Below are 25,532 nucleotides of genomic sequence, written 5' to 3' on the forward strand. Positions count from 1 at the left end.
AATTGCAATATGTGATTTTATTCAGTCCTGGAACCAGTTTTTTCAAACATTAGGGTTAGGCGTTTTATCTTTTCCATGTAGCTACAGAATAATGTTAATGGCAAGGGCACTGGTTTGGTTTTTGTTACTGAACAGAATACCTGAGGCAAGGTCACTTATAGAGAAAAGAGGTTTACTTAGCTCACAGTTTTAGAGACTGAAAGTTCAAGATCAGGCAGCCCCAGTGGCTCAGTCTCTGGTGAGCAGCTAGCATTGTGGTAGGCAGGTGAGGGCAATCAGAAGATCACATTGCAAAACAGGAAGCAAGATAGCGATTCAGGGAAAAGGGGCGCTCTCACAGCAGCTTGCTGTCGGGAGAGATGAGGGGGTTCCGCAAGAGCTGCCTTACTCCCTTCTGAGGGCAACTCCCCCAGTGACCTGGTGACCTCCCACGAGCCCCGCCTCTTAAGTGTTCCATCATCTGCCCCATTGCCACATGAGGGACCAAGCTTGCAACACATGAATGCTTGGGGGATGCACTCAAGCCAGACCAGCGAAGATGCAGAACAACTGAAACTCTTCTGCATTGCTGGGGAGAGTGTAAAAGCTGCAGCCACTTAGATAAACACACACCTCCTCAGTGACTGAAAGGGCTGTGCCTAATGTTTACCCAGGGGAGATTGTGCTTGTATCTGCAGTAGGCCTTGTATAGGAACAGTCGTCGTAACCTCACTCGTGATATCTCCAAACTGAAAACAACTGCAATAGCCACCAACAGGAGAATGGGTAAATAATGATAGTCTGTTCATACAACGGTCTGCTCCTTATGTAATAAATCATAAAAAGAAGTATTGTGACACACAACCAAGTAGATGAATCTCAAAATACTCTACTGGCAGAAAGAAGCCAAGTACAAAGAACACTCTACATGATTCTATTTATAAGGCAGCTTCAAAAGATTCATAGAAAGTGCATGCTATCTTTTAATTCCATTCTGCACAAACTTTGCTGAAGCAAACCTTGTATATGAATTTCAAGTAGAAGCATAACTAATATTTATTGACAGAAGGAGAGTTGGAAAGGTTGCTTCTTTAGGAGTTAGCTGAGGGGACAGGAGGAAACCTAAAAGAGATAAAAATGGGGGTGGGGGAGGGACAACATGTGGCACCGTCAGCTAACCCACTGCATCTCATGTTAGAGCACTGGTTTGAGTCCCAACGGCTCCACTTCCTAGCTAGCTCCCTGCTAATGTGCCTGGGAAGGCAGCAGAGGATGGTCCAAGTGGTTCAGCCCCAATGTCCCACATGGGAGACCCAGGAGTTCCTGGCTCCTGGCTTTAACCTGGCCTAACCCAAGCTGTTTCAGGCATTTGGGCTGTGAAGGAATAGATGGAAAGTCTCTGTCTCTCCATCTCCATCATTCTGCATTTCACATAAGTAAATAAATAGGTAATAAACCTTTTTACAAACCCTGTCTTTAAAAAGAGATGAAAATGTTCTATATCTTCATCTAGGTGGTGGTTGTGTGGGTAATTTGTGCTTAAAATAATTGAACAGTATAGTTAATATTGGTATGTTTGTTAAATATTCATTACCGCTCAATTTAAAATACATATGTATTTTAAGAGGCTAGATGTCATATCTTTTCATTATACCTATATATAGCTAATAGCAATAACACTTTATACCAAATAATGGTGATAATGATACTTATCATAGCAGCTGTTTACATTTATTGAGGGTTTACTCTGTGCCATGTATTTCTCAGAGCTTTTTAAAAAGGTTTATTTGTTCATTTGAAAGGCACAGTTTGAGAGAGAGAGAGAGAGAGAGATCTTCCATCCACTGGTTCATTCCTGAAATGCCCACAACAACCAGGGCTGGGCCAAGCTGGAGCCAGGAGAGGAGCCCAGAACTCCATCTAGGTCTCCCATGTGGATGACAGGGGCCCAAGTACTTGAACCATTGTCTACTGCTTTCCCAGGCACATTAGTAGGGAGCTGGAGCTGAAACAGAGCAGTTGGGACTCAAACCAGCCCTCCAATAAGGGATTCTGGCATCACAAGTGGGAGCTTAATCTACTGTTCCCCTAAGCACTTTTCTTACGTGAACTCATTTAATTCCCTCATAACATGAGAATGCAGGCACAGGAAGGTCAAGTTCACTTGCCCAAGAGTACGCAGCTGGCCCTCTAGTTCCAGATTCTGTGCTCACCATTCTGCGGCACCACCCAGATCCATCCGCTCCTTCTTACTGACTCTCTTTCCTTCCTGCCCAGAGATGTGCTAAACTTCCTGCGCTCAGGGGACCTGCCACCCCGGGAGCATGTGCGGGCTGTGCACAAGGAGGCCCAGTACTATGCCATCGGGCCCCTGCTGGAGCAGCTGGAGAACATGCAACCGCTGAAGGGCGAGAAGGTGCGCCAGGCATTTCTGGGACTCATGCCCTATTACAAAGGTGAGGGTCAGCAGCCGGGACAGTTGGGGAACCAGGGAGAATTGGGTGGGGCGAGGCATCTGTCCATGCCAAGGACTGCACCAGAACAAATGGGCCTAAGGTTCATCTATGTCACTCGGGATGGAAGAGAATGTCCTCCTCCCTGGTCATGCTGGGAAGATTCACCTTGCCTGTGACGCTCAGCAAATCGCATTTCCTTTTTTTTTTTTTTTTTTTTAAGTGAACCATTCACTGGTTCACTCCCCCCAAATAGCTGCAACAGCCAGGGCTGGGCCAAGCCAAAGCCAGAAGCCAGGAGCTTCATTTGGGTCTCTTGCTTCGGCCATTCTTCACTGCTTTTCCACGGCCATTAGCAGGAAGCTGGATGGGAAGTGGAACAGCTAGGACTCCAACTAGTGCCCATATGGTGTTGCAGGTGTCACCTTAACCCACTGTGCCATAGTGCCAGCCCTAGCAAGTCTCATTTCAAAAAGACAGTCCCCATTCCATTGGTTTTCTTTTGCTACAGAAAACGCCCCTCAGAGGCACCAAGTCCCTTCCCTAGGAAACCAGTCTCTACCTCATGCACCTGCTGTCAGTGGGGTTCTCTCTGTATCCCCCCGACTGCCCTGTCCCACCCCAGCCCTCACCCTAGCGACCAGTGCTGTGTTCACCCCTCACAGACCATTTGGAGCGGATCGTGGAGATCGCCCGGCTGCGGGCCGTACAGCGGAAGGCCCGCTTTGCCAAGCTCAAGGTCTGTGTCTTCAAGGAGGAGATGCCCATCACCCCCTATGAGTGTCCGCTGCTCAACTCTTTGCGCTTTGAGCGGAGCGAGAGTGACGGGCAGCTCTTCGAGCACCACTGCGAGGTGGATGTGTCGTTTGGGCCCTGGGAGGCCGTGGCGGATGTGTACGACCTACTGCACTGCCTGGTCACGGACCTCTCAGCCCAGGGCCTCACTGTGGACCACCAGTGCATCGGGGTGTGTGACAAGCACCTCGTCAACCACTACTACTGCAAACGTCCCATCTATGAGTTCAAGATCACATGGTGGTGAGTAGCCCTGGGAGGCCACCGAGTCCCAGCAGGGCGGGTTTCCGTCCCTCTTGGTGGCTCTGGGAGCGAGATCCCTGGAGGGGACTGCGACCGCTTCCAGAACCTGTGGAGGTGAGGACTGAGTCCTGAGGCACAGCTCCAAGGGGACAGAGAGACAGCTTCAGCCTCCCCAGCTGCACCTCACAGTCATGTGCAGGGCTCACAGCCCATGGGGGATCTAGGCCTGCGCTCACCTAGCCTTTCCTCAAGGCGTGGAGGCTTTACTGGAGGCTGATGGGGGCCTGGCCAGGAAGTCCAAAGAGGTTTTGTCACCTTCTTGACCTCATAAGAGACTTTCTGCCCATTTTAGAGCCACAGTACCAAACCGATGTAGGCGACATCATTCCCTCCGCCCTGTTCAGGCCCCTTCCTTGTACTCGGTGTAATGGGACAAACATGGAATGTAATGGGGGGTTACCCGAGAAGCCACCCACAGCCCCTGGCTGAAGAAGAAAGAGTGGTCTCTCCCAGTGCACCCCTCCTCCCCCCACATTGTCTTGGGATGTGGTCAGACTCTTCTTCGCCCTTTTGGAGACTTAAGCATAGTTGCCAAAGCCATGTGCCAGGTTGGCCTTAGCAAACCACAATGTTTACAGCCCTGTTTCAGGGCCTTAGCTTCTCCTACCTTCCACCAACCTTCCTTGCTTGCAGAGTAAGCTTCTCACAGGGCGGGGACACAAGTTCAGTTCCACGGGCTCTTTTCAAAGACTCCCTAAGTCAAGCAGGTGAGATGCCTAGCCCCTCTGTTCTCTTTGAAATGCAAGATCCTTTTTAAAGGCACAGAACACCTCCTTGTCTACTGTCTCCCTTGTTAGGATCCAATTTGTGGTGAACCTCCTGGGAAGGGAACACCCCCCCTTGTTAAACCCAGTTGTGTTATCCTGCTAACCTTCTCGTGGTGGAAGAGAGTCTGTCCTTGGAAAGTGAGGGAAGGACAGGGCAAGAGGCACAGCCATCCTAGGAAGACAGCAGCAAACCTCCGTGATATTTTACCCCCCTCCCTCCATATCTGAGAAAGAGAAAAAGCCCTTCTTGCTCTGTCTGCAACCCAGGGCAACTTGTCAGGGTGTAGACATACATCTGGAGGAACTGCTGCCCAGCACCCCAGCACAGAACGTAATGTTTCTGAGCTGCGTTAAGAACTGCTCTCCATAATCGTGACTTTGGGTGTTCTTGAAGGGGGATATTTTTGATATATAAAGAATTGGTAAAGACAGCATCATTGGTCTCAATCTTATGGGACCAGATAGGTAAAGGGCAAGGGGAGACTTAAGATACCTGAGTCCTTCTGAAGATGACAAGGCAAGCCCTGGGGCCTTGGCTGGAGGGCAGTGACATCATGGCGCCTGGGTGGAAAGGGAGATTCCAGGAAGTGGCTTTGTACTGTTATGTGGGTAGGACAGAGATGGAGACAGATCCAGACGAGGAGACCGTAGTTCCTGATCCACGATACGTGGTCTCTCTCTTGTTCTCCTGCACAGTCTAGAGCTGATGGGCCTGCTTGGAGCTTAGCCCAACACCATGGCTCTTGCCTTGTTCTAACAGAAAACTCTTCCATTTAAGTCGCTTTGATTGGTGTTACTTGCTGCCTAATACATGTTTGTTTTTTGGCAGAGTGAGGCAGGCTACTCAGGAGGAATCTGTGTGAGTAGAGCAGAAATAATTAAGCACAGGGCTTTCGGTAGTCTGGCCTTGGTCGCTTCTTCCCACCTCCACCACAGGGTGTCACAGTGCTTGATTATTGAAAGTCCATAAAAAGAGAAAAGCATTTGCCCAAATGCAAGATTTTTTTAAAATCAGGCTCTCAGGGCTTGCTCAGAGTTAGAGAGACGCCCTGTTTCCCTGTTCCTCTGAGTTGTCCTCATGGGACTGTGTTCCATGCTGTGGCAGGGAGCCAACAGTCTGGGCCAGCAGAGAGACAGAGAGAGGACGCCGGGCAGCCAGCTTAGAGCTCTTCCCAAGGACATGAAAGAATTCAGTGGCCCACTCAGGGCATTCTCTGATGAGAAGCCAAGGCCATATTGAAATGGGCTGTTATATAAGGTGGTTTGTGGTAAAGGTCCCCAAATAAAGGGGTCATTCCTGCAGATGTCATTTTTCCCCACATGGTCCTTTTCCAACTCTGAATGGCCAGGCCCAGAGCACGTGGATTGTCTCTGGAAAGAGGGTTCCATAGGATGAAAACTTCTCTCTAAATAAAAGGAAGTATGTTCATGGAATCCTTATGCGTAATGTTCATAGATTCCTCTTATCTGGACAAGGGACTGGATCCAGCTTGCTTTGACACAGGCTGCTAGTTCCCATGAGTCAAGCCTTTAAAAAAACCTGCCTTAGGACCTTGCCTTTCGTTTGGCTTCAGGCACCTTTCTTCCCAGGGGCCAAGCTCCCTGATCGGGAAGGTGAGTTTCGGGAGGTGGGAACCGTACGGCTCAATGCTAGCCATAGAAATCCAACAATAATAAAAAAAAAAAATCTGATAGCCACACACATGATTGAAATAAAACCACATTGCAACACACCGTTTTTCAGGGAGAGGAATTCTTCCAGTAACACTCTAAATAGACGAAAGGAATCATCACCACCTTTACTCTACCTCTGCCTTGTTTACCAGGCTTTCCATGCAGAAAACAGTCCACCATCCTCTGGAAGTTCCTATTCTGGTTTTCCTTGGGGCTTAGAATATTCTAGAAACTGCCTGAGCTTTGTAACTCAGGTGATCAGGTGATGGAGTCTCTCATTGTGGGTTGCTCACTGGGAGACCAGGAAACAGACATTTGCAAGACAGGGAGTAGGTTGAGCCTCAACATGATCTTGGCCTAAGCTGGGTCCCAAAGAGATTAAAGCAACAACAGCAAAGCAAAAACTACCCAGCCTGAACGTCTTGATGCCAGTAAGAACTGCAAATACCATCGTCCTGCACACTGTCCATATTCGATTCCATTATAAGCGACTGCGCTGTCATGGGTACTCTTTCCTGGGGCTCTTGCAGGAAGGTGACGCCTGTCCTATAGTCCTTGAAAGAGAGGCCTTCCTTGCCTGAAGCTGGAGTGTTGGGGGCAGGGATGGGAGAGACCTGTTTTGGAATTCTGGATGAAGCATCTATGTAAACATATGTGTGTGAAGCGGGGAGGGATGGGTTGGCAGAGGGTTGGAGGAGGTGGGAACAAAGATTGGGTACAGTTGCCTGTGGAGTGGTGGAGTCACCTGGGCCCACTGTCTTCCTCTGTACACTATCGGGTTCATGTATGCAGTATAACCTTCCTGTGTTCATTCATGTACCTGTCTGTGGGCGCCTAGGTGCATGAGGCCCCAGTACCTCAAATGACATTAAAATCAAGAACTAGAACCTGGCTGCTGTGCCTTTCTTCGTGAGAGGCTTGCTCTCATCCTTTCCCTGCCTCTCACTTTGCCAGCAAACATGTCTTGCCTTCTGCTGCACTGAACAAAATAGGCTCCTTCCCAGAGACCGGTAGCTGAACTCCTGCCTTGACTTGAACTTGAAAGTGAGCCCCATGAAGGCCCTTCTGGAATTGCTCCAGCCTTGTCTCTGTTCCAGGTAGGAGCGTGCCCACTCCAGCTTGGGCAAATAGCTCTGTCCTCCTCTGCGGGGAGTTCCCCCAGGGGAAGAAGAGACCACAAGTTGCACAGTCATTTGTGTGGCTCCCACCATGCCAGAGAATTCTACAAGAGATCCCTGCTGCCCTGTCTCCACTTGTTTTTCAAGAGGGAGATATGTGGCTCTAACCATATGTGAGCCTCCATGGTTAAGACCCTTCCTTGAGTTGCCCTTCCTCTGAAAGCAGAGTGTGGCTTTCTCATCAAGAAGCTCTCTGGAGTCACTTCATGGATCGAGCCAACAAGGTGAATTCTGGAGTGCTGGGGAGCTGTCGCCACCCTGCAGGGGCTTCCCTTATGTCTCCAACCCGTTCAGACTTTCAGACAGAAGCACTGCATCATCCAGGCCAAATGCGTCCCCTGAGCACACGGTCACCTGGGAATAACACACTACTAACAGCCCCTGGGTACTGAACCTTGGAGAGGCGTCGTTTCCCCAAGAGCATGTGCTGATGAGTGACAGAGCCCCTTTCTGAAATGCTCAAGGTGTTCAGCAGAATCCCTCCTTCCCCAGACAGCTCAGTGCCCTAACCCCGAGGTTCAGGGCTTCACTCAGCCTGATCTGTGGGGATGCGAAAGGCAGGTCCTCTGGGGAGGAGGGGTAGAAAGACTCCCTTAAGTAGTTTCTGGGTGTTAGGGAGATAGATGGGGTCCCCAGTTCACTGGCTGTCTTAGTGAGGGATGCACGCCCACTAACAGGAAAAGGGCCCTGCCCACAGGGTGCTGTGTGGAAGAGGCCAGAGCAGGTGAGTGGCAGCCCTTGGGCCGGACCTTGGGTCTGGCAGGATGATCTGGAAAGGCATGAGTTAGGCGCTGCAGCCCTTAGGACTGCCTGCATAGGGACACGCTGTGCACAGCCAGAGCAGTCGGCCATGTCCCAGGCCACAGCCTTCTCTGGGGGCCCCTTGCATCCATCAGAGAAGAACAAAGGCCTGGGAGGCCCTTGAGTGGAGCTCAGGGAGTCGGTGCACCTGTCCTGGGCCTCACGGCCTTGTACTCCGGGTCCTAGCACTCTCTCTCTTTGTAAAGATGACCTCTTTGGGGCCAGTGCTGTGGCACAGCAGGTTAAAGCCTTGGCTGGCACCCCTTGTGGGCACTGGTTCTAGTCCCAGCTGCTCCTCTTATGATCCAGCTCTCTGCTATGGCCTGGGAAAGCAGTAGAAGATGGCCCAAGTCCTTGGGCCCCTGCACCCACATGGGAGACCCAGAAGAAGCTCCTGGCTCCTGGCTTTGGATCAGCACATCTCCAGCCATTGTGGCCATCTGGGGAGTGAACCAGTGGATGGAAGACCTCTCTCTCTGTCTCTACCTCTCTCTGTAACTCTGCTTTTCAAATCAATTAAAAAAATAAATAAATCTGTGAAAAAAAAAAAAGATGACCTCTTCGCTGGCTTGACTAACTTGTAATTTTCATTTCTTGAACTTAGAGCATGTTCCTTTGGCTTTTCTTTACTGGCCTTTAACTTTCTATCCTTTTATTCCTTCCTGTTTTTTCTTATCATATAATTTACCTTAACTTCTCTGTTATTTAAAATATAACTTTAAACCTTATTTCTAACATAACTTCTTTTTTAAAAAAAGATGTATTTATTTATTTGAAGGGCAGAGTTACAGAGAGGCAGAGACAGAGACAGAGAGAGAGAGAGAGAGAGAGAGAGAGAGAGAGAGAGAGAAAGTCTTCCATCTGCTGGTTCACTCCCCAAGTGGCCACAACAGCCAGAGCTGGACCGATCCAAAGCCAGGAGCTAGCAGCTTCTTCCAGGTCTCCCATGTGGGTGCAGGGGCCCAAGAAGTTGGGCCATCCTCTGCTGCTTTCCCAGCCCATTAGCAGGCAGCTGGATTGGAAGTGGAGCAGCTGAGATTGGAACCAGTGCCCACAGGGATGCTGACAGTGCAGGTGGAGGCTTAACCTGCTACACCAAAGTGCTGGCCCCCTAACATAACTTCTAAATAAAGTGAATGTGTAAACCAATGAAGGTGGTTCCTGTCCCCAACAAGTGTAATTATGTGATTTTCTTCTAGTCATCTCTACCATGAGCTTATTAGCTATGAATCAGGTATCTCATTTCTTCTTTAGATGAACATTGACTTCTAAAACCTAAATACAAGGGATAACTGGCAGTGTTACCTTAATATGCATAGGTCTGGGTTGTCTAACAGATCCAATGGCCAGACTTCCACTTTCTCTTTCAAAATGTGCTCCCTGCCCCATGCACAAACACACAATGAAAATCAGAGCAACCCTGGAAACAGGGCAGATCAATTCCCAAATCGCTGTGAACTTCTACTTTCACATGCCTGTTCCTCTTGCTAAGTGACATCATCTAGAGATCCGGGGAGACTTCCTTCTCCAAACACTGGCACCAAGCAGAAATAGGACTTGTTTACTGGGAGAAAATCCAACCACTGTGGACAAGACCTTGAACCCTCCTGAAATGCTCCAAGAACAGGGGCTCATAATCAGATCATCATGACCTTCTGCAGTCCTCTCTGACTTTTTCAACCTGATTCACCCTTTAGCAAACCATGACTTCTGGAAGATTCTCCAAATGTAGTACAGACCCTGATTTTTTAATCTCCTATATCATTGGTATCTCGGCAGACGATTCCGCTCCTGTAGGTGTTTGGAATGGAAGTATCCATAATTCTCTTAGTCATTACTAAAATCAAGAGATAGGGGCACCAGTGTTGTGGTGCGATAGGTTAAGCTTCCAGTTCAAGTCCTGGCTACTCTGTTTCCACTCCAGCTACTTGGTGAAGGTAGTAGAAGATGAATGCAGAAGATGGGCCCAAGTGTTTGGGCTTCTGCCACTCACATGAGAGACCAGGATGGAATTCCTGGCTCCTGGCTCCTGGCTTCAGCCCAGCTCAGACCTGGCTGTTGCAGCAATTTGAGGAATGAACCAGGAGATGGAATATCACTCTCTGTGTCTCGCAGCCCCCCACCCCCAACTCTCTGCCATTCAAATAAATAAATATTAAAAAATTTGGAATCCCAGAGCACCACAAAGCTATGAGCTTGACCTCCACTAAAAGAAATTTACAAATTCAGTCCAGTTGAAGAAATCTTCATCTCTGTGATAGTTTTGTAAAGAGAACTTTAAAAAGTTTGAAAGTTTTTGGAAAATGGAATTAAAAAATAAGTTTATTTTGGTGCAAAAAAATTGAAATCCATGGCATTTTTAAAAAGATTTATTTATTTTTATTTGAAAGGCAGAGTTACAGAGAGGCAGAGGCAGAGAGGGAGCTTCCATCTGCTGGTTCACTCCCCAAATGGCCGCAGTGCCAGAGCTGGGCCGATCTGAAGCCAGGAGCCAGGAGCTTCCTCCGGGTCTCCCATGCAGGTGCAGAGGTCCAAGGACTTTCCCAGTGCTTTCCCAGGCTATAGCAGAGAGCTGGATCAGGAGTAGAACAACCGGGACTCGAACCGGCGCCCAAATTGGATGCCGGCACTGCAGGTGGTGGCTTTACCCGTTACACCACATCATCAGTCCTGCCCTTTTTTTTTTTTTTTTTTCATAATACACATTTTCCATGAACTTTTGAAGACCCTCTGCATTCAGGATATCTTGCACCAAAATAAATGTGTCGGGGCCGGCGCTGTGGCGCAGTGAGTTAAGGCCCTGGCCTGAAGTGCCGGCATCCCATATGTGCGCCAGTTCGAGACCCGGCTGCTCCACTTCCAATCCAGCTCTGTTATGGCCTGGGAAAGCAGTGGAAGATGGCCCAAGTCCTTGGGCCCCTGCACCCACATGGGAGACCCGGAAGAAGCTCCTGGCTCCTGGCTTTGGATCGGCACAGCTCTGGCTGTTGTGGCCAACTGGGGAATGAACCAGTGAATGGAAGACCTCTCTCTCTCCTCTCTCTTGTGCTCTCTCTACCTTTCCTCTCTCTGTGTAACTCTGACTTTCAAATAAATAATTAAATCTTTTTTTTTAAAAATGTGTCTTTCAGTTTCATTTTGAAGTCCCCTCACGTATCAACCTCTTATAAATGCCTATATAGAGTTTCTCAATATAATATTATGATCACCAACTGTACTTTGGCTGACTTTGCCCCAAGGGCCCATGTGTGTGTGTGTGTGTGTGTGTACGCACATGTACTTGTTGTGGGTGTCTACTGTCCTTACTTTCTCTATGGCATCTCCAACTCTCCCCTATCTGTGCCTGCACTGTCTTTGGCATTTCAAAGCTGGGTGGCTGGGGTTGGAAGGCATTTGTCGCAGCAGTTAAGACACTGCTTTTGGCCGGCGCCGCAGCTCACTAGGCTAATCCTCCGCCTGCGGTGCCGGCACACTGGGTTCTAGTCCCAGTTGGGGTGCTGGATTCTGTCCCGGTTGCTCCTCTTCCAGGCCAGCTCTCTGCTGTGGCTCGGGAGTGCAGTGGAGGATGGCCCAAGTGCTTAGGCCCTGCACCCGCATGGGAGACAAGGAGAAGCACCTGGCTCCTAGCTTCGGATCAGCGCGGTGCAGCGGCTGCAGTGCGCCGGCCGCAGCGGCCATTGTGGGGTGAACCAACGGTAAAGGAAGACCTTTCTCTCTCTCACTATCCACTCTGCCTGTCCAAAAAAAAAAAAAGACACTGCTTTTCCACATCCCATATTGGAGTGCCTGGTTTCAAGTCCTGGCTCTGCTTCCAATTCCAGCTTCCTGCTAATGCACACCCTGGAAGGCAGCAGATGATGGCTGGCTCAGATAGTTGGGTCCCTGCCACCCATGTGGGAAACCCAGATTGAGTTCCAGGCTGCTGGCTTCTGCCTGGTCCAGCCCCCAGCAGTTGCAGGCATTTGGGGAGTAAATCAGCAGATGAAAGGTTTCTCTCTCTCCCACACACTCATCTTTTTCCCTCCTTTCCCCTTTCAAATAAATAAAAACAAAACAAAACAAAAAAAAAACATTTTAAAAATAAAGAAAAGCTGGTGGCCAGCCCTAGCAGTGACGCAGTATCCAGGGCTGCCCTCTTCCTATTCCCAAGAAGGTAGGTCTCTTTCACTGATGTCCTTGGCTTCCCAAGTCAACTTTCCTATCTGGCCTGCTAGGATTTGGAGAGCATTTTCAGCCCTTTTCCAGCCAGCAGCTGCAGAGGACCATGCAGAATCTGTTTCTATCCAAGTGAAGGTGGATCCTGTAAGCTCTGGATTCATTCCCACAGCAGCAGCAGAGATGCCTGCAAGACCCCACTGGACACACAAGCCAGCCTCACCCTCGTCTACCACCAAGTGCTTCCTGGTACTCCAGCTGCATCACGTAATGAGCTGCAGTGAGGGTGGCACTGTTCACTGGGCACTTTGGGGAGTCCAGGCAGAATATATCTGCCTCTAGAGCTGGTCAAGGGGTGGTTCACCCAGTTGCCTCATTTTATTCTTCAAAGTGCAGCTCTGGCGGGAATCTTTCATTGGTCCAGAAGTAGAGCAATGAGAAGTCCTTTTTGCAATCACTTGCAGGAGTAGCCACCACTTCCACAGGATGCCTCTTCCATCAAAGGATTCCATGGGAACAGTGATGATGGCCTGGATTGGGGGTGACTGTCGGCCGGTGCCCTTCCCTGTTGGGATGGCGATTCTGACCCCTTTATGTCAGTGGCTCCCCTGGGACACCCTGGACTTGTGGATCGACATGCAGAAGTCAAGTTCTCTACCAGTCCAACAGAGATACCTGTGTGATAAAGGACAGGGAAGCATGTTTTCTAGCATGGAAGACTTTCTAGATACTCATGTGTATCCCAGAATTTCTGCAGGTTGCAGGCAGCACTGTTCATTAATTCATTTCCTTCATTATGCTCTTTCTAGAAAATGAATTTACCTGGTCCCTACCTAAGGACCCACCATTCCAAGAGCTGAAAACTCTTTTCTTTTCTTTTTTTTAAAGATTTATTTTATTTATTTGAAATACAGAGTTACAGAGAGAGGTAGAGACAGAGAGAGTAGGATCTTCCATCTGCTGGTTCACTCCCTAGATGGCCTCAATGGCTGGAGCTGTGCTGATCCAAAGCCAGGAGCCAGGAGCTTCTTCTGGGTCTCCCATGTGGGTGCAGGGGCCCAAGGACTTGGGCCATCTCCTACTGCTTTCTCAGGCCATAGCAGAGAGCTAGATTGGAAAAGGAGCAGCTGGGACTCAAACCAGCGCCCATATGGGATGCTGGCACTGCAGGCCAGGGCTTCAACCCACTGCTCCACAGAACTGGCCCTGAAACTCTTATCTTTTCTTCTACCCTGGCCTTGCACCCAAAACATGCTTCAACATCACAGTAGGACCACAAGAAGGCTCAAGCATCAGCAGCTACCCTGTTTCTACATCTCCTTGATGCTTGTTTTGACTTAGGCCAACAGCCCTTGTAATTGTGACAGTTGAACTATGAGGAACAGCTGGACTGGCAGGTGGTGCAATGGTTTAAGTTGCAGCCTGTGACACCACCATCCCATATCAGAGTGGCAATTTGAGTTCCGGCTGCTCCTCTTCTGATCAAGCTTCCTGCTAATGTGCCTGGGAAAGCAGCAGAAGATGGCCCATGTACTTGAGCCCTTACTACCCGTGGGAGACCCAGAGGGATCTTGGCCCAGCCCTGGGCATTGCAGCCATTTAGAGTGAACCATAGGAGGAAGATCCCTTTCTCCCTCTGTCACTCTGCCTTTCAAATAAACAAAATCAATCTTTTTTTTTTTTAAGAAATATAACCAACAGCATCAGGTTTTGGAGCAGCGTGGGGAAACTTTTCTGCCAAGGGCTATTTGGATAGTATAACATCATTTGTAAGCCATACAAAATTATCAGCTTAAAAGCCTGCGATAGCTTTATTGGATTTTGAGGGCTGCCTGTGGATGCCTTGGCAGGACCAGACCAATTGATTTTGCAACCTTTATACCTCCCTTTGGCTGGACATTCTCCACCCTTGGTAGAGCCATGATTTGAAAGGACTCCTTCAGGAGTCTCTGGAAACCTGGAGCTGGGTGCAGACAGTGGGAGCAGGCCATGCTTTGCAAACATTATGCTTCAGAAGATACTCCATCACATACATAAGAGCCCAAGTGACCAGCGGACAAATTCTGGCTCTGGTTGTAGCTGGCAGAGAAGCCATTGCAAGCTGCAGGTAGGTACTCAGGAATAACAGTGGCCAGGCAAAACCCAGAGGTTCCCAAAGTCAACACCAGAGGGAACCATGTCTGCAATGCCAGCATCCCATATGGGCGCCAGTTTGTGTCCTGGCTGCTCCACTTCCTATCCAGCTCCCTGCTAATTGCTTGGGGAAAGCAGCAGAAGATGGTCCATGTACTTGGGCTCCTGCACCAATGCGGGAGACCCAGCTGAAGCTCCTGACTCCTGGCTCTTGCCTGGCCCAGCCCTGGCCATTGTGGCCATCTGGGGAGTGAACCAGTGGATGGAAGATCTTAGAGTTTTAGAGAGTGAGAGAGGGAGAGACAGAGAGAGAAGATCTTCCATCCACTGATTCACTCCCCAAATGGCTACAATACTGGAGCTGGGCTGATCCAAAGCCAGGAGCGAGGAGCTTCTTCTGGGACTCCCACATGGGTGCAGAGATCCAAGGACTTGGGCCATCTTCTGCTTCTTTCTTAGGTGCATTAGCAGAGAGCTGGATCAGAAGTGGAATAGCCAGGACTTGAACTGGCACCCATATGGAATGTTGGCACTACAGACCAACAGCTTTAACCACTGAGCCACAGTGCCAGCCTTGGGGCTTGTTCTTGTCCAGCTCTCCAGCCTCATCAAACCACCCCACTCACTGCCCATCCTCATCCCAGCCTTTTTCCAGTATCCACCTCAGGTCTCTGTGACTGACAACCCTCCTTCTTCCCTAAATGCTCTTCACCCAGCCCTTCTCATTCATGGCTGGCTCATTTTCATATTTTATGTCCTGCCTCAAATAGCATATTCTCTGTAAGACCTAGGATCGAGCCATCTAAAATGTACACTCCTGGGCCAGCATTGTGGTGCATCAGGTTAAGCCACTGTCTGTGACTCTGGCATCCCATACTGGAGCACAGGTTGAATGGAATTCCAGGCTCATGGCTTCTGCCTGTCAAAGTACTGGCCATGGTGGCCATTTTGGGAGTGATTCAGTGGATAAGATCTGTCTCTGTCTCTGTTGCTCCGCCTTTCAAATAAACAAAATAAATCTTAAAAAAAAAAAGACATTCCTTCTACTCTCCATCACTCTGTTTATTTCTTTTATAGTATTTATATTATCCATAGCGATTCCTACTTTTTAGTGTCTCTCTCATTTTAAGAAAGCTCCCTGGGGCCAGTGTTTTGATGCCCATTTGGGCATTGGTTCGAGTCCCAGATGCTCCACTTCCAATCCCAGCTATGACCTGGGAAAGCAGTTGAAGATGGCTCAAGCGCTTGGGCCCCTGTACCCATGTGGGAATGCTGGAAGAAGCTTCGGTTCCTGGCTTCAGATCAGCCCAGCTCTGGCCATCGTGGCCATTTGGGGAGTGAACTAGTGGATAGAAACCTTTCTCTATGTCTCTCCCTCTCTCTGTAGTGCTGCCTCTAAAAATAAATAAATAAAAATAAATTAAAAAAAAAAAAAACCTCCCCGAAGGTGGAGATTTTGCCTCTATTGTTTACAACTGTATTCCCAGTGCTTAGAACATCACATGGAACAAGAGGTGCTTAAGACAAGATATGCCCAATAGATCATGAAGAGACTCACTAGGATGTCTCTGTCTTTTAGTTTTTCATTTATTATATATATATTTAAGGTGGAAAAGATAATGTTGTATAGATAATGAAGTGGTTACTCTAAGCAAGCAAATAAACATAATTTCACATAGATACCTGCACTTTTTCTGTGTGAGAAGACCATCTAAAAATCTACTCCTGAGGCTGGCATTGTGATGCAGTGAGTTAAGACACCAATTACAATACCAGCATCCCACATTGGAGCACCCGTTTGAGTTCCAGCTGCTCTGCTTTTGATCCAGATTCCTGCTAATATATCTGGGGAGGCAGCAGAAAATGGCCTAAGTGCTTGGGCTTCTGCACCCATGTGGGAGACCTGGATGGAGTTCCTGGCTCCTGGCTTGGCCTGGTCCTATCTTTGGAAGCCATTTATGGAGTAAATCAGGAGATCGAAGATGTGTGTGTGTGTGTGTGTGTCCCTCTGTCACTCTGCCTTTCAAATAAATAAGTTAAATAAATCTAAAAAATTAAAATAAATAAAATCCACTCTTTGAAGCAAAAATACTACAATACGGAGTGTATCCATATTGCAATGCCCTGTGATTAAGGTCAGTGGGAAGCTACAACCCATCCAGGCAGGAGTATAGATTCAAGAGGAGGAAACATCATCCCAGGCATGCTGTATCCTCTTCTGAGAAAAGCGTTAGTGCGTTTTAACTTGGACAAGGTTAGGTGTGTCCTCTGGGAATCCAATCTTGTGTTTTCTTTATTTGAAAATTTGGTGTGGTTTCAGGAGATGCTCACAATGTGAATGGGCCTTATCCATTCCATCCAAGGCTAAATACAACAAAAGGATGACCCTCCCTCAAGCAAGAGGGAAGTTTGACAGAAACAACCTTGAGTAGATCTTATCGTACCTGACAAGCAGTAAAAGAAAAGTAAACCATAACAAAATAAGGGAGAAATCTTTTTCTTCTTCTTTTTCTTTTTAGAAAGCTTTTATTTAATACATATAAATTTCAAAAATACAACTTTTGGATTATAGCAGTTTTTCCCCCATAACCACCCTCCCACCCGCAAACCATCCCCTCTCCTACTCCCTCTCCCATCCCATTCTTCATTAAGATTCATTTTTAATTATCTTTATATACAGAAGATCAACTTAGTATATACTAAGTAAAGATTTCAACAGATTGCACTCACACAGACATACAAAGTATAACGTACTGTTTGAAGACTAGTTTTACTGTTAATTCTCATACAACACATTAAGAACAGAGATCCTACATGGGGAGTAAGTTCACAGTGACCCGCATTGTTGATTTAACAACTGACACTCTTATTTATGACGTCAGTAATCACCTGAGGCTCTTGTCATGAGCTTCCAAGGCTATGGAAGCCTCTTGAGTCCATAAACTCCGACCTTATTTAGACAAGGGGGAAAAAATCTTCAGGTCAATTACAGTCCTCATTTCTATAATTGGTCATGTGGTCATAGCTGGTATCTATAACTACCTTTTTTAAAAAAAAGATTTATTTATTTATTTGGAAGTCAGAGTTGCACAAAGAGAGAAGGAGAGGCAGAGAGAGAAGAGTGAGAAAAGTCTTTCATCTTCTGGTTCACTCCCTAATTGGCCTCATCAGCTGGAGCTGCGCCAATCTGAAGCCAGGAGCCAGGAGCTTCTTCCAGGTCTCCCATGGGGTACAGGGGCCCAAGGACTTGGGCCATCTTCTACTGCTTTCCCAGGCCATAGCAGACAGCTGTATTGGAAGTGGAGCAGCCGGGACTCAAACCAACACTCATGTGGGATGCCAGCACTGCAGGCAATGGCTTTACCTGCTATGCCATAGTGCCGACCCCTACAACTACCTTCTTACACTGCCCATTCTATAATCCCTTTGTCCTCAACAAGCACCTTAGTTGATCATTCTCTACCTGGTGTGGTGACCCAAACCTTTATTCCAGAAGGTTCTAGGCTATTAGTAGTCCTACCTGGATTTAGGTTGTTGTAGATTCCCATTGACTTTAATCACAGAGCCTGGTGAAACTAATAGATACCCTAAGGTGCTTCTTGTATTCCTAGCAGGCTGTTCCCTACCTCCACTGTGGAGTAGTAGTTCAATTTCTTGTTGGATCAGTGCCCCCAGCACACACATTAACTCCCTTCTATGCCTGTTAACATAGAGGTGCCAGGGGCCCAAAGTGACTGCTTATGAGTTGGAACTGCCAGTTCAATGGAACTTCGTGTCTCCTAGTAGAATTCCTCCCTTTGGAACTAAGACCTCTGGACCAGCAGAACATGAGGTCATAGGGACAAGAAGCTGTAGGGGTAGTAGTGGTGCTACTCACCCTTCCACACCCTGATTTCTGGACCCATGTTCCTGACTACAAAAGAAACAGTAGCATAAATTGGGTATGCTATATGGTAGCAATCAACTATGATCCAGGGCAGGCCTCAAAACTTCCTGAGTTGGCTACCTCCATTCTTGACTCAGACGACTGCAGGGTTAACCATGTGATAGCTGCAATTGCATTAGCCCCTGCTCTGCACCAGGAAAGCCAAGAATATAGCCCCATGGGTATTGGATTCATGGTCTTGCCAGGGCTTGATGTGCAAGAATGTTGGCTGGAGCCACTTGTCTGTGAAGAGTGGCTGTGTATATGGAGGTGCTTTCCACTGAGTGGTCAGGAGAAACCCTAGAGCCTAAGGTGGTGTCTGTGCAGACTGTATCTGGCCTGGCTGCCACCAAGAAAGGGCCAGATGCAGGGTGTGCCGTGGCTTATCGCTGGTATGTGTGATTGGCTTTCCCCTCGCTGGGCATAAGCTTTGGCTTCTGTGTGCTTTCAGTAACCACTTTTTTAAAAAAATTAATTTATTTTCAAGGCAGAGTTACAGAGACCCAGAGGCAGAGAGAGAAAGGTCTTACATCCGCTGGTTCACTCCCCAGATGGCTGCAATGGCCAGAATTGTGCTGATCCAAAGTCAGGAGCCAGGAGCTTCTTCCGGGTCTCCCACACGGGTACAGGGGCCCAAGGCCTTGGCCATCTTCTACTGCTTTCCTAGGCCATAGCAGAGAGCTGGATTGGAAGTGGAGCAGCCAGGACTCGAACTGGCATCCATAGAGGATGCCAGAACTGCAGGCAGAGGCTTTACCTGCTACGCTGTGGTGCCAACCCCTCAGTAACCACTATAAAATCTCATCTCAGGCTCATTGATTGTTATTCTCTGCTCTGCCCTCTCCCTGAGCTCAGAGTCCTCAGGCACGTAGGTAAAGGGTATGTTTTGTTTTGTTTTTTTTTAAATGTGTGACTTCTCAATAAAAAATTATTTTTATACACACACACACACACATATATATATATATATATTTTTTTTTTTTCTACAGGCAGAGTGGATAGTGAGAGAGAGAGACAGAGAGAAAGGTCTTCCTTTTGCTGTTGGTTCACCCTCCAATGGCCGCCGCGGCTGGCACATCGCGCTGATCCGAAGCCAGGAGCCAGGTGCTTCTCCTGGTCTCCCATGCGGGTACAGGGCCCAAGGACTTGGGCCATCCTCCACTGCCTTCCTGGGCCACAGCAGAGAGCTGGCCTGGAAGAGGGGCAACCGGGATAGAATCCGGCGCCCCAACCGGGACTAGAACCCGGTGTGCCAGCGCTGCAAGGAGGAGGATTAGCCTGTTAAGCCATGGCGCCGGCCTATATATTTTTTTTGACAGGCAGAGTGGATAGTGAGAGAGAGAGACAGAGAGAAAGGTCTTCCTTTTGCCGTTGGTTCACCCTCCAATGGCCGCCGCGGCTGGCACATCGCGCTGATCTGAAGCCAGGAGCCAGGTGCTTCTCCTGGTCTCCCATGCGGGTGCAGGGCCCAAGGACTTGGGCCATCCTCCACTGCACTCCTGAGCCACAGCAGAGAGCTGGACTGGAAGAGGAGCAACCAGGACAGAATCCGGTGCCCCGACTGGGACTAGAACCCAGTGTGCTGGCGCCACAGGCGGAGGATTAGCCTATTGAGCTGCGGCACAGGCCCTATTTATTTATTTTAAAAACAGAGTGACAGATAGAGAGAGAGAGAGAGAGAGAGAGAGAGAATGAGAGAGAATCTTCCATCCACTCGTCCACTGCTTTACTCTGAATGGCTGTAAAAGGCAGGGCTGGGCCAGGTCTAAGACAGGAGCCAAGAATTTCATCTGGGTCTCCCATGTGGGTGGCAGGGACTCAAGTACCTGAGCCACCATCTGCTACATTACCAGGGAGCTGGACCGGAAGTGGAGTAGCCAAGATTTGAACCAACGCTCTGATTTAGGACGCAGCTGTCCTATAGCTTAACACACTGCCAGGGAGTCCACTCTGGGTAAGGGATATCTTCAGTCACTCAAGTGTGTCTCTGCCATTTCAGCTTTCATTTTGTGACACTGTGGGCACACACATGTAAATGAGAGATTTTTCAAGAAGTTCATGGATATGGAATATTGTTGGGGGTGGGGGAGACTGCATGATGTAAACATTTTGCACCAAAATAAATTTAGCTTTTTAAAAGTTTGCTTATTTGTTTATTATCGAAAATGCAGTATAGTAGAAACAAAGCTAAATCTTTCACCTGCTGGTTCACTCCTCAAATGCCCATAACAACTGGAGCTGAGCCAGGCTGAAGCTTAGAAACTCCATTTGAGCCAGAAAACTCCATTTGAGTCTCCCACATGGGGTCAGGGACCCAAGGACTTGAGCTATCATCTGTTGCCTCCAAGGATGTGCATTATAGGAAGCTGGATGGAAAGAAAAGGTGGGACTCCATCCTGGGCACTCTGTTGTGGGATGTGGGCACTCTAAGCAGTGGTTTAACATGCTGTGCCATAATGCCCCTTTATCTTTTAATTCTACTTTCCCATGATCCTTTTAGACTACCTTTGTATATTAGATGCATAGCCATTAAGTGATATAGCAGTTATTAAGTGGTACAGATATTAACTATATAGATGTATAATTATATGAAGGTACCTCAAGAAATTCATGGAAAAGTAAAATTAAGAGATATGTTTATTTTGGTGCAGGGTAGTACTGTGGCACACAACAGGGTAAACCATCACTTGTGACACCATCCTCCCTAATTGAGTGCCAGTTTTGAGTCCTGGCTGCTCCTTTTTCCGTACAGCTCCCTGCTAATGCACTCAAGAGATTGGGCCCTTGCCACTCATGAGGGAGACCTAGATGGAGTTCCAAGCTCCTGGCTTCAGCCTGGCCCCACCCAGGCTGTTGTGGTCATTTGGGGAGTGATCCTGTGGATGGAGGCGTGCTCTCTCTCTCTCTCTCCTTTTCTCTATCTTTCAAATAGATAAAATAAAATTTTTAAAGTTTATTTTGGTGCCTAATATTGAAATCCATGAATACATGGGAGAGTATCTTCAAAAAGCCTGGAAAATGAGTATTATAGAAAAAAAAAAGTATATGGGGGTGATGCTGTGGCATAATGAGTAAAGCCATTGCCTCTGGCACTGGCCTTCCATATGGGAACCAGCTCAAGTCCAGGCTGCTCAACTTCCAATCCAGTTCCCTGCTAATGCACCTAGGAGGGCAGTGGAGGATGTCCCAATGTTTGGGCCCCTGCACCCATGTGGGAGAACAGAAGGAGGGGCCTAGCTCTTTGGCTTTGGATCGGCCCAGCTCCAGCCATTGCAGCCATTTGGGGAGTAAAGCAGCAGATAGAAAATTTCTCTCTCTTGGTAACTTTCTCTGAAGGGAGGAGAGAACTTCTACTTTGATTGGGGCCTTGTCTAAAGAAGGTCAGAGTTTGTGAACTCAAGAGGCTTCCATAGCCTTGGCAGCGCATGACAAGAGCCTCGGGTGATTACTGATGATTACTGACATCATAAATAAGAGTGTCAGTTGTTAAATCAACATCAGGAGTAGCAGTGCACTTATTCCCCATGTAGGATCTCTGTCCTTAATGTGTTGTACTATGCAAATTAATGGTAAAACTAGTATTCAAACAGTACTTTATACTGTGTGTGTCTGCAATCTGTTGAAATCTTTACTTAGTATATACTAAGTTGATCTTCTGTATATAAAGATAATTAAAAATGAATCTTAATGAAGAATGGGATGGGAGAGGGAGTAGGAGAGGGGATGATTTGCGGGTGGGAGGGTGGCTATGGGGGAAAAACTGCTATAATCCAAAAGTTGTACTTTTGAAAATTATATTTATGAAAGTTTTCTTTAAAAAGAAATTATTTTTAAATCTTAGTATATCTGTAGCTATAATATCCAACAAAAGCATAAACGTAAAAAAACTCTCTGTCCCTCTCCCTCTCTGTAACTCTATCTTTCAAATAAATAAATAATCTTTTAACAAAATCTACATATGGATTTCAAAAAATTTTGCACCAACATAAACTTATCTTTTAATTCCATTTTCTATGAATTTTTTGAAATTCCCTTGTATAGACTGATAGAAGATTTAATTTAACAAGAATAATAATTGGAAATAACAACAGGTCACCAAAATATATTTAACAAAGAAGGACAGTATGGGAAGAAATAGACAGTTCTGTAATAATGGAGACTTTACTACCTCATTTTCAATATCAGAACAAGAGGTAACATCAACAGGAACAACACTGTAACCCAACACCACTTAACAGACACATATAGAACACTCTACTGGGGCTGCCACCTACAACACTGGCATCCCCTATGATTGCCACTTTGAGTCCTAGTTGTTCTATTTCCCATCCAGCTCCCTGCCAATGCGGCTGGGGAGGCAGTAGAAGATGGTCCAAGTGCTTGGGCTCCTGTCACCCACATGGGAGACCTGGATGGAGTTCCAGGCTCCTGGCTCCAACCTAGCCCAGCCATGCCTGTTGAGGCCATTTAGGGAGTGAACCAGCAGATGGAAGATCTCTCTGTTTCTCCTCTCTAACTCTGCCTTTCAAACAAACAAGTAAATCTTCAAAGAAAAGAGGACACTCCACCAATAACAGCAGAATATACAGTCTTCTCAAATGAACATGGAACACTGTCCAGAGTAGGTTGTGCCAAGCCACAAAGCACGTCCTAGTGAATTTTAAAAGACTAAAAACATGTAAAGTATTTTTATAATCACAATGGAATGAAAATGAAAATGAATAACAGAAGGAAAACTCAGTAGCTCATAGATAAGTGGGAATTAAACACTCTTACACAACCAGTGATTAAAAGTGGAAACATGGGAGAGCTGGCATTGCAGCACAGTGGGTTAAACTCTACCTGAGATACCAGCATCCCATATGAGCACTGGTTGGAGTCCTGGCTGCTCCACTTCTTATCCAGCTCCCTGCTAATCTGCCTGGAAAGTAGAAAATAATGGCCCTACTGCTTGGGCTTCTGCCCTCACATGGGAGACCCATATGAAGCTCCTAGCTCCTGGTTTGCCCTGGATTAGCCTTGGCCATTGTGGCCACTTGGGGAGTGAACCTGCAAATGTAAGACCTTTCTCTCTCTCTCTCTAACTCTGATTTTCAAATAAATAAATAAATACTTTAAAAAAAAATCTCGTAGTGGGCATTTGGAACAGTAATCAGTAATTACAATGCTGCTTAGGACATCTGCATCCCACATCAGAGTGCTTAGGTTTGAGTCTTGGTTCTGCTTCCAGTTCCAGCTTCCTGCTAATGTTTACCCGTGACACAGCAGATGATGACTCAAGCGGTTAGCTCCCCTCTACCCATACAGGAGACTTGGACTGAGTTCTGGGCTCTTGGCTCCAGCTTGGCCTAGCCCTAGCTATTGCAGGCATTTAGGGGAACCAGTGGATAGAAGATTTCTTTATCTGTCTCTGATTCTCTTTTCTTTGCTGTCCCTCTGCCTTTCAAAAACTTAAAAATAATTTTTTAAAATCTCAGATCAGGGGCCATCATTGTGGTGTACCAGGTAAAGTCGCTGCTTACGGTGCTGGCATCCCATAGGGGCGCTGGTTCAAGTTCCAGCTGCTCCACTCCCAATCCAGCTCTCTGCTATGGCCTGAGAAAGCAGTGGAAGGTGGCCCAAGTCGGTGGGCTCCTGCACCCATGTGGGAGACTTGGGGAAAACTCCTGGCTCCTGGCTTCGAATCGGTGCAGTTCCAGTCGTTGCAGCCATCTGGGGAGTGAACCAGCAGATGGAAGACCTCTCTCTCCCTTTTTCTGCATCTGCCTCTGCCTCTCCCTTTCTGTAATTCTACCTTTCAAATAAATAAATCTTTTAAAAAAATCTCAAATCAATAAACCTAATTATATACATTAAAAGATGTAGAAAAAGAAGGGCAAACTAAACCCAAACTAGCAGAAGACAGGGAATAAAGATTAGAATGGAAATAAATAGAATAGAGAATAAGAAAACAAAAGAATAGAGAAAATTAAAACCAAAAGTTGATCATTAAAAAGATCAGTGGGGTTGGGAGTTGTGGCTCACTAGATTAAGCTATGGCTTGGGACACCCGCATCCCATATAGGAGTGCCTGAGTATGAGGCATATTTAATATCTACACCCACTTTTACCCCTACTCCAGCTTTCTGCTAATGCACACTCTGGGAGGTAGAAGATAAAAGCTCAAGTCCTTGGGTCCCTGCCTCCCACATGGGAGACCTTCACAGAGATACTAGTTCTGGCTTTGGCCTGGCCCAGCCCTGGCTGTTGTGGGCTTTTGGGGAGTGGACCAGCATAAAGAAGCACTGTCTCTCATATCTCTTGTTTGGCCTATCAGATAAATAAATAAAATAAAAATAAATAAACTTTGTTAAAGATTTATTTATTTGAGAGGCAGAGTTAGAGAGAGACAGAGTTAGAGAGAGACAGAGACAGAGACAGAGATAGAGAGGTCTTCTACCCATTGGTCCACTCCGAGATGGCCACAATGGCCAGAGCTGGGCTGATCCAAAGCCAGGAGCCAGGAGCTTCATCTGGGTCTCCCATATGGGTGCAGGGGCCCAAGCACTTGGGCCATCTTCCACTGCTTCCCCAGGCTATTAGCAGAGGACTGGATTGGAAAAGGAGCAGCCTGGGCACAAACCGGTGCCCATATGGGATGCCAGCACTGCAAACAGAGGCTTAACCTACTATGACATAGCACTGGTCCCTAATAAATAAGCTTTTAAAAGATCAGAAAATTTGACAAATTTTTAGACTGATTAAGAAAAGAGAAGACTGAAATAGCTTAAATTAGAAATTTACTACCAAATTTACAGAAATGAAAAAGATTATGAGAATATTATAAACATATGTGCACCAATTTTTTTTTCTTTTAAAAAGGATTATTTGTTTGGAAGGCAGAATTACAGAGAGAGAGGGAAAGGCACACAGAGATCCTCCCTCTGCTGGTTCACTCCCCACTGGGGGTTAGGGGGTTGGGCCAAGCCAAAGTCAGGAGTCCAGAACCCTATCTGGGCCTCTTATGTGGATGCCAGGGACCCAAGCACTCAGGCCATCTGCTGCTGCTTTCCTAGGTGCACCAGCAGAGAGCTGGGCTGGAAGCGGAGCGGCTGGGTCTCAAATCTGTGCCCAGATGGGAATCCAACACTGCAAGCAGCAGTCTAACCCTCTGCACCACAACAGTGCCCCTACACCAAACAAACTGAAGAACCAAATCAAGCAGACAGTCCCTAGGGACACAAAACCTATCAGGACTGAGTCACAGAGAAAGAGGAAACCTGACTCATAGGAGATTAAGTTAGTAATCAAAAACTTCCCAATAAGGAAAAGCCCTTGACCCAACAGTTTCACTGGAGAATTCTACCAGATGTTTAAAGAAATAATACCA

The 25,532-nt window shown here is 47.3% G+C and overlaps 1 protein-coding gene across 2 annotated transcripts in view; it reads left to right on the top strand.

Annotated features, from left to right (window-relative positions):
• The window catches only part of KCTD7 (potassium channel tetramerization domain containing 7), a 42,116-nt gene that overhangs the window by 7,058 nt on the left and 9,526 nt on the right, over positions 1–25,532 (top strand). The window contains exons 3-4 of one of the 2 annotated variants that reach the window (XM_062179815.1): positions 2,257–2,435; positions 3,098–3,470. In XM_062179815.1, the coding sequence (XP_062035799.1) occupies positions 2,257–2,435; positions 3,098–3,470 (552 nt within the window). Of the gene's footprint in view, positions 1–2,256; positions 2,436–3,097; positions 6,859–25,532 lie in introns of those variants that run through there. The other variant, XM_062179816.1, reaches the window with a different exon arrangement.

This window comes from Lepus europaeus, chromosome 21 (assembly GCF_033115175.1).
Source record: "Lepus europaeus isolate LE1 chromosome 21, mLepTim1.pri, whole genome shotgun sequence".
Taxonomy (NCBI): Eukaryota; Metazoa; Chordata; class Mammalia; order Lagomorpha; family Leporidae; genus Lepus; species Lepus europaeus.